We start from the raw sequence: 9440 nt of genomic DNA on the forward strand, positions 1-9440 counted from the left end.
TCTTTTGGTCCATCGACGGCAGTTTTTGATGATATATATCACCTTGTGTGTGATTTTCCGCGGATTATTTTTGAGCATGCTCTTAGAGAGTCTAATTATACTGCCCATGATTTAGCCAAACTACATAGAAGTAAGGTGTGTGCGGGGTGGATAGAAGATTCACCCGTAAAGATTGTTGATACTCTTGTAAAAGATAATATGATGATCATCTTGCAATAAAGAATATGTTGATGTAAAAACTGTTGAATAAATAGGCAATTTCTCGATTAAATTAATCCATGAGTAAATCACTAGCATGGCATTGACTAAGTTGATGACGTACTGACTCTGATCTAAACATGCACGTACTAAGCAAACAGTAGACAAATCTACACATACTGCTAGTACTGCTAATATGAAAATAATCAGGAGCGGGATAAACGAGTTATACCCTCCAGTAGGCCACGCAGAGGCCGCGGCTTTGGTGGCAGCAGCGGCGTCCTCGGCGACCTTTTTGTCGGCTTCAGCTTTCTCGGTGGCGGCACGGTCGGCGTCGGTGGACATGGTGATGACGAAGGCGACGCGAACGTAGAGGAAGTAGACGATCGGAAGCGAGCAGTCGCGTAATCGCTGCCCAAAAAACCTATTCGCCCTCACCCCGTACAGGAACCAGAAGGGCGTGGTTTCGGAGACCTGCTCTCCCGTCAACCGTGTACGTGGCGGACGGGATGGAGTCACCGGCGGCAGCAGCAGCAAAGGAACGACGGTGGGCGTGCGCGTGAGCAGATGTGATCTGTTCGTGGCGGCTAGGGTTAGGAGACACCACATACTTATAGGCGCAGCCGCGTGGAGAGACGTGGGCTCGACCCACGTCCGAGTCCGTGACAGCCCACGATCCGACGTCTCAGATCGTGGCCCAGCTGTCAGAAAACTCTCCGTTAGTGACTGGCAAAAATAAGCGCGTAGGTGTGAGCTCGGCTCGGCTCAATCCGCAACCCGCAACCCGCAACCCGCAACCCGCGGCGCGACGAGGCGGGCGGCGGAGGAGGAGTGCGCGAGGGCCTCTTCTCTTCTCAAGCTCCAATAGCATGTAGAAGAGAAACCCTTATAAACCACTCCAACTCTCCTTCCACTTCCGGGGTGGGACTAAACTTCCCACCACACCTAGTGACATAACCCATATGGGCCCTTAGAGATTTTTCAGAAATTGCAATATGGGCCTAGAGCCCATCTCAGATTTCAGCAAAAACAATTGTAAATAGCCCTAAGAAAAGAAAGATCTTTGTGGGACCAGATTGCCTGGTTGGCGCTGGCGTCTCCTTGCACTGGTCGGATTCCGAATCCGGGTAAAGAACGAGAATGAGAAGGTAGTATGTACTATATAAAAGGCCAGGACACAAGCCCTGTAATCACAGAACCAATTCCGGCTTCGGTGCGCTGCGAAATCTCCAGCCGAGGCCATCGCGAGCAATCAATCGTCCCAGCGGGAGCACGATCGTCCCAGCGGGAGCACGTAGGTGCGCGCGAGACTTGCTCGATCGGTAACTCGCTCGATCTCTCGCTGGACAACATGGAGGCGAGGCAGCAGGCCGGCGGCGCGGCCCTGTGCGCCAGCGGCTGCGGATTCTTCGCCGGCGCGGCGACAAACGATCTCTGCTCCAAGTGCTACAAGGAACAGCAGCTGCTGGACGTGATGGCCTTTGATGGCGCTGTCATGTCCGGCCTCAGGTCGCTGACCATCAGGTCGACGAAAGGCGGAGGCGAGGAGGAGACGCCCGAGAAGACGATCAAGAACCGATGCAGCGCGTGCCATAAGAAGGTGGGGCTGCTGGGATTCGCCTGCCGGTGCGGGGCCACCTACTGCGGCGCGCACCGCCACGCCGACGCGCACACCTGCTTCTTCGACTACAAGGCGGCCGGCCGCGAGCAGATCGCGCGCCAGAACCCGCTCGTCGTCGCGCCCAAGATGGCCAGGATTTGAGCGCTTCTACCCACGACATGTATTGTAACCCAGGGCTGACTCCTGCGAGAGACGCCTTAGAGATGTACTGTGGAATTAGTATGTGTCTGATTGCTTCTCCGTCGTGTCTACCTTTGTGACGACGAGGCTGTGTGTAGCAACGATGCGCCTGTTTTTATTCCATGCAAATCTCCATTACGCTCTTCGCAACTTCGCAAGTTGGTACGCATCATGCATTTGGATAATTTGGCTGCTTAAATTTGTCCACCACATTCAGATCCAATCGGCCAATCTTCTTTTTCTACCACTAGTTAGCACCGCACGTACGTCATACGCGTGATTGTATATTCAATAATAACCATAGCTTAAAATCACACGTTTTTAACCACATTGCCAATAGATTTTTTGAGAATACAATTCTTATACTCAAGAAATTCTCCTCGTCTAACCTTAGGTGACTAGGGAGAGTTACTCCCTCTCCCCCCAAACCTCACCGACAAGCCCGTGGATTTGCCTCCCTTCTGTCTGCTATTCCGGCAGCCGGTGGAGCGGTAGGCAGAAGGGAGGCAAATCCCAATGCCTCCACTTCAGTTAGTAGTTTAGGTTAGAATTTATTTTTAATCCTCATAGGTGTGGCGTTCGGGTGGATGACGGCGCTTTTTTTTTCGAGTTTGTCTCCCGGCTCCGATCCTTCTCGAGTTCGTCTGTCTTTACGTAATCGATGGAGCTTCGGCCTAGTTCCTGTTGTCTTCCTGGGGCGATGAGGTTAGGATTTCTCGTCATATGGCGAGATTTGGTGTCTAGGTACTTCAGATCTATGTAAGGGTTCAACAGTGACGACTACAACTCCAGGGCACTGGTCCTTAGCGACACGTGCACGAAAATTTCTGGTTGTCATCTACGAGGTCAAACCGGCTCCTGCAGGGGAAGGGTGACAGCGGCGCGTCGGCGGCTCGTTCTAGCATTTGTAGTGGTCGTTCTGTGGTCTCGGAATATTAATGTACTATTTTTTAAATTATGTTTAAGATGTTTTATACTTTGGTGAACTTTCATGATAGATATGATCCTTTTGGCAAAAAGATCCTAGTCCAAGCGATTATTGTCATATATTTTAAATACTTTGGTGTAGTGGTCTTTGGGAGGGGAGGGGGATGGAGCAGATTCCTAAAGAATTATGAGGCCTAATTATGGAGAGCTATTAAGAGGTAACTACTTTCATCATAAACACTAAGACTAGCCACAGTGGGGAGTAAATTAGACTAGTAACATGCATATGTTGTTAGTCTATGTTGCTACCTTTATAATGGGGAGTAACATATATGTGATGTCATGCAACACTTCATTTATTATGTTGTAAACCCATCTTGCCTTGATATGTGTGATGTTACTCATACTACTAGTAACTAGCTATGTTACCACTTGACTCTCTTTCTTCATTAATTATTTGCCATATTATCTATTTTGCCTAAATATGTGTGATATTACCACCTATGTTACTCCCATTGTGGGTAGTCTAAAACTATTCATAATGGAGTAACATCACACATGTCTAGCAAAATAGATTATGTGGCAAGTAACTAATGAGGAAAGAAAGGCATGTGGTAAAAGTATGTTACTCACACTATGAGTAACATCACACACATCAAGACAAGATGAGTCTACAACATAATAAATAAAGTATTGCATGGCACCACACATATGTTACTCCCCACTATAGTGGTAGTAACATAGACTAGTAACATATGCATGTTACTAGTCTAAGTTACTCCCCACTATGAGTAATAAAGCAATCTGCATCTTTGGATTAACATACTTTGACAGTTAAGATCATATAGATGGTGCAAATGTGTTTAGTGCTAAACATTGAAGCGATGTGGGATAGAGGATTAAAGATACTAGATGTTACCCCGCACGTTGTTGCGGAAATACATGTGTAAATCTATAAAGAATTGTAGAAGTAAAAGTAAGAAATATATTGAGCAATAGAGAGTAAGAGTTAAAAAGATAATCTCTCGCTAAGCAACCTAGTGCTTTGCAGCAATGAATTCCATTTACAAATTTGACAGTTTGATGTATAAATGTAATAATCTTGTACCATATTTTTTTACCATAGTCCAAAGGCCCGTATCATAGTATAGGTAGATTAGGGGATCTTTGTCCCACGTTAGACTAGGTTGCTAACTTGGCACTCTTTTTTTATCAACAAAAGCAATTCGGAAATGGTATAGATGTCATCCATACCATTACATTAGGTAGATTAGAGGATTTTTGACACACATTAGCTATCCTAAGTTGCTGCCTTAAGTCTTAACACTCTTTTTCTGAACAAACATAATTCAGAATGGTATGGATGTCATCCATGTTGATGTTCTTGTAATCTGTATGAAAACTCAAAGTTATGTTGAATTTTGTAACTGATACGCACTAAGCAATAATTGACTTAGAATTGCACTGACCAAAATGTAAAAGGGACATTAATTTAGAATAAAATTAACCCTTGTTATAAATTTAATATGTGCTGAATAAAAGCTAATGCATGCTTCTTTTAATTTGCTTGTTGGTACAGGGTTACCTTCTGCTCTTGATAGGAATCTTGAGAAATAAGATGAATCACTCTAAATCACATAAGGCGGCAAATCGCCTTCAGTTGAGCATATATAATATGTATGTTCATTATTCCATGTCAAGCCATTGTACACTACAACACTCGATCGTTAAATGATATTGGAACAATAGGAACACATAAATAGGATGTAGAGAAGTGCTACAACGTAATTGCGTGTGCATGAACTGCTATGTACAAAAATAATCTGACACCCTGTAGCCATTAGCATAGTGCGCATTGGAAGATGAAAACTGAAACATGGCACTTCCAGCCATCCGATAAGCAAAGTTCAATTGGATAGTTTCTGCATAGATGCTATAGCAAAAACAATCAATCTAGCATGCATGACTTACTGCTGCAAGATTTAAAAAATATGAAAAAACACAACACATTAGATGGCAAAAGGCTAAACATAACCAAACCTGGAAGACAAATAGATCCAAAAAGAAATAAGATTCGTGTGAATGAACAGGAAGAGGAACCCTGTGGTACTATGATGGATTGAAGCCCTTCTAGTTGCCAGTCTGTACCAGCCTTGAAGCAAGAGGACTCGCGGAATGAGGAAATTGCTTGTTCATTGTTCACTCAGCAAATAATTGGGAATAAAAACAAGAGGAAGCGGGGCGATTTAGCGACATGGAGATTGTGGTAGAGAATAAATAGGCGCCCTGTTGCTCCCTTGCCTTCCCGGAAATGGTGGCATTCGATAGGAGAATAAATAGGCTTCCATCATACCTCATCACTGGTAGATTCGTAGTGATGGCAGGAGATGAAGGGCAAAGTGGCATGCTGGAGGCCTAGTAAATGGTGGGCCGCGGGAAAGTAGTGGGAACTGCAGCTACTAAAAAAATAAAGATTGGTATGTTTCTAAAAGATAAAAGAAAGAAATGCTGACATGACATACTGCATGGGATGGAAATAGACTTAGTGGGGATCATTATAGGTGATGAGGTAGATAGGTTGCATGTCAAAAGAAATCAAGTAGTGGGGATGTACTTCTTAGGTATACTAGCAAGATGCCTATGCGTTGCACGGAACATCAAGATGCATTTATATGAGTAGTTTATCTTGTGGGAGAAAATGATGAACGAGGGAAAATGATTTATTTGCAAATGTGGAGAGGGGTGTGGGTATCTTTTTGCAAAATTGTCATTGTTTTCTTCCTATCCGTCAGATATAAATCGGACGACCTATATTGCAGGATGGCAAGCACACCATAATCACCAACTCTGTTTTTTATAAGAGTATAGATAGGATGTATGACAGTACGAGTAAGATTGATTGGTTAAAAAAGAGTAAGATTTGATTTGTTTCTCCGCTTTTCAGATTTTTATAGGGGTGGCAGATATAATTCATGCTTTTACAAGGGCAATCGATGCACTTGTCTATGCATCTACAATCGGTACAACTGTCATTTTGTTTCATTTGATATTAGATAAATCTTTAATTTGATTTTACTTGAGATTTGAGTACAGCTAACCAATCTATCAGTGGAGAGCTGTTGCGAAAACACACCTCCTTTTCCCCGAGTATGTGCAAGGCATCAATTAATGTAGCAACTCCTCAAATGTTTCATGATCAAGCAATAAAATAGCTATCAACAACATGTGAATTGAAGTGTAAAAACAATGCAATAAGTGTTAAAAAAGAGCGTCATAAGATGAGACGAGTCACATCTAGTTAACTTATTTTCAGACCATACACAAAAATTGCTACCCCGTTATTCTATTATATACAAAAACATAATACAAGTTAAAGATAAATAAATATCTTCAAAATTCCCACAAAAAATAGAAACATCCAACATTTCTTTTGGTGGGCCCATCTTAATTGGACAAATAATATCCATCAGATTCATGTAATTGTTGTGTCCCACTGTCAGACTGACCTTACAATCATGCACATATATGACTTGAAAAGTTTACACACACAACATTTTGTCATATATATGACTTCAAAATTCACATAACAACATTTGTTAGACGGACCCTCCTAAAGTAACAAGCATATCTCAATCATTACTGGTACATGTACTAAACATGAACAAGAAAACCAAGATCCTCTCATACAAGAATACAAAGGCAACTTAATATTTTCATAATTTTGTCACCAAGACAGAATCATGTGCCTGAGACAACCATTGCCTAACCCTTTTCCTAACTCTAGTCGCCACCGAGTCTCCCTCTCCACATCAATGTCCTTGGTCCAGCTCCTATCTCCTGTCCGGCGATTCATTGCTGACGTAGAGACCCATCCCTCTTATTATTTTTCTTGGTTATACAACAACAACTCCAAACATGGCTAGAGTTTAAGTTGATCTCATATCTTGGCAAAACCCTACGGTCACTCACGCGGATTGGATGATTCCCACAACGAATAAACATAAAAAAAGTTCAAAAGAAATGCAATAAATAAACAAATTTTTAGACAGTCAATGCATGACACCTGGCAGCATTAGAGTGTTCCTCTGCCATTCTTGGATGAAATAAAAGTAACCTGCTAGGTACCTTCTGACTAGTCAGTGGAATTTCCTATTCCACACTCGTCACTTGGAATAGTACTTTTTCGGTAGGAAACATGAACCTCGCGAACAACTTGGGCCAACACATTACGACTGACTTTTCGCCCGTTCACTGGTTTTTGTGATGCGTTTCTCGTTCGTTCTGCTGGTTTTTTAACCGGTTCTCTATTTATTTTTTCTTTTTCTCATTTCTTAAAACATAGGGACAGAGAACGATGTTACTTATTGTTTTTCGGTCGAAACTATGTTACTTTTTGAGAAAAATATTTTTTATCCTTATTCTTATTCTTATTCTTATTTTTTTTAATTCTCCAGCTTTATATTTTTATTATATTATTTAAATTTTTATTATATGAAAACTTTCCAGACTCATATTTTTAAATCATGAATATTTTATAAATTCTTGAAGATTTATAAATACATGAACATTTTTATAGATTCCCGAACATTTGTATATAATTCACACAAAAAAACAAATCCGTGTTTTGCTTAAAAATTACATTTTAGATACTTGAATATTATTTGAAAGGTAGTGAATATTTCTTATACATAATATTTTTCTATTAATATCTTTTTTCACTTATTTTTAAATGCGTGGAGATTTTGTCAAAATCAATGTACACTGATTGAAATTCTTGAATGATTTTAGAATTGCTGACATTTTATTTTTGCAATAATAAGTTTTCGTGATCTATAAAAAAGAATAGTCACTTTTTCTTAGAACCAAGAGCTGCTAGGTCTGAGCGAGCGAGCGATCGAGCGGGCAGGGTCACAACTAGATCGACCCAACGCGTAGCACGTAAAATAGGAGTTACCCTACGTTTGGGCAGATCCTATTTAGCACTGTAGGTGCCCGTTATAGCATTTTTAATAACGGGCGCCTGCAGCACACCCAGCTCGCTGCGCTCTAGGCCGGCTCACATATGCCTTCTTTCTTTTTTGCAGTTCAAAAGAAAAAAGGTCCGGCAGTCAGGTTTGAACCGGCAACCTCTTTGTTCAAAGGTCCAACGGTAACCACTACGCTACGTCACCCACTTGAGCAGACTATTCTTTTATTTGTTTTTTTAGTTCGTGATTTCTCTTTCCAGGTTCACTTGTCATTTTCCGGACATTTTTAATTTTTCTTTCTTTTCCCTTTTTTCGTCTTCTTAAATAAGTTATTTTCTAATTTCCAAAGTTTCTTTTCCAAATCGATGAAACTTTTCCCAAAGTGCATGAAGCTTTTTTCAAAATGGATTAACCTTTTGAATTTGATGAACTTTTTCTAAAAGTTGATGAACTTTTTTATGGTTTTTTGTGAACATTTTTCAAATTTGAAGAACTTTTGCTCAGTAAGATAAAATGTTTATCAAAATCAATGAACTATTTTAAAAGTTGATGAACTTAGTTTCAAATTGGATGAACTTATTTCAAATCAATGAACCTTATTTCAAATTTGATGATTTTTTTTAAATTCCATAAATTTTTTAAAATTTTTATGATTTTTTTTCAAATTCGTGAATTTTTTTTCAAAATCGATGAATATTTTCAAAATTTGTGAACTTTTTCTATATGCTGAACATTTTTTAAAACCGATGAACTTATTTTCAAATTGGATGAACTTTTTTTCAAAATCGATGAACTTTTTAAATTTTGATAAAAAAATTCAAATTTGATGAACCTTTTCAAATTTGTGAATTTGTTTTCAAAATCGATGAACTTTTTTGAAATTTGAGAACTTTTTCTTGAGATGGTGAACTTTTTTTGAATCGATGAATTCTTTTCAAAATCAATGACCTTATTTTCAAATTGGATGAACATTTTTCAGTTCAAAAACTTTTTCTTGAATTCAATGAACATTTTCTTCTAATTTGATAAACCTTTTTCAATTTTGACGAAGTTTTTTTCAAATTGGATGAACTTTTTTCAAATTTGTGAATTTGTTTTCAAAATCAATGAACATTTTTATATTTTTTGAACTTTTTTTGAGAGAAATTTTTTTATTTCCACGAACTCTTTCAAATTTCTATGAACCTTATTTTCAAATTCGTACCTGTTTTCAATATTTTTAGGAATTATGTTTCAAATTTATACTTTGTTTTGAAAATAATTTATAGTGGACATATATGCTCCCTCTGTTCCAAAATAAGTGACTCAATTTGAGTCACTTATTTTGGGATGGAGGGAGTAATATATGTTAACTATAGGAAGGGTAGTAAATGATGAGCTCAAAGTGCATTGGATTGCCTGGGATAAAATGTGTGCAGCAAAGAAGGAAGGAGGAATGGGCTTTAGAGACGCCGAGGCTTTTAACCAAGCGTTACTTGCTAAGCAAGCTTGGCGGATTTTGAGAGATCCCTCCTCGCTATGTGCGCGGGTTTTGAAAGCAAGATATT

General features: G+C 39.8%; 1 protein-coding gene across 1 annotated transcript; it reads left to right on the forward strand.

The window, feature by feature from the left end:
* Window positions 1-1408: 1408 nt before the first annotated feature.
* Window positions 1409-2048, forward strand: LOC123041139 (zinc finger A20 and AN1 domain-containing stress-associated protein 10-like). The gene has a single exon (XM_044463836.1). It carries the CDS (start codon window positions 1550-1552, stop codon window positions 1958-1960), a length of 411 nt encoding a protein of 136 aa, XP_044319771.1. The 5' UTR covers window positions 1409-1549; the 3' UTR covers window positions 1961-2048.
* Window positions 2049-9440: the final 7392 nt, after the last annotated feature.

The sequence above is a fragment of the Triticum aestivum genome, chromosome 2B (assembly GCF_018294505.1).
Source record: "Triticum aestivum cultivar Chinese Spring chromosome 2B, IWGSC CS RefSeq v2.1, whole genome shotgun sequence".
Classification (NCBI taxonomy): Eukaryota; Viridiplantae; Streptophyta; class Magnoliopsida; order Poales; family Poaceae; genus Triticum; species Triticum aestivum.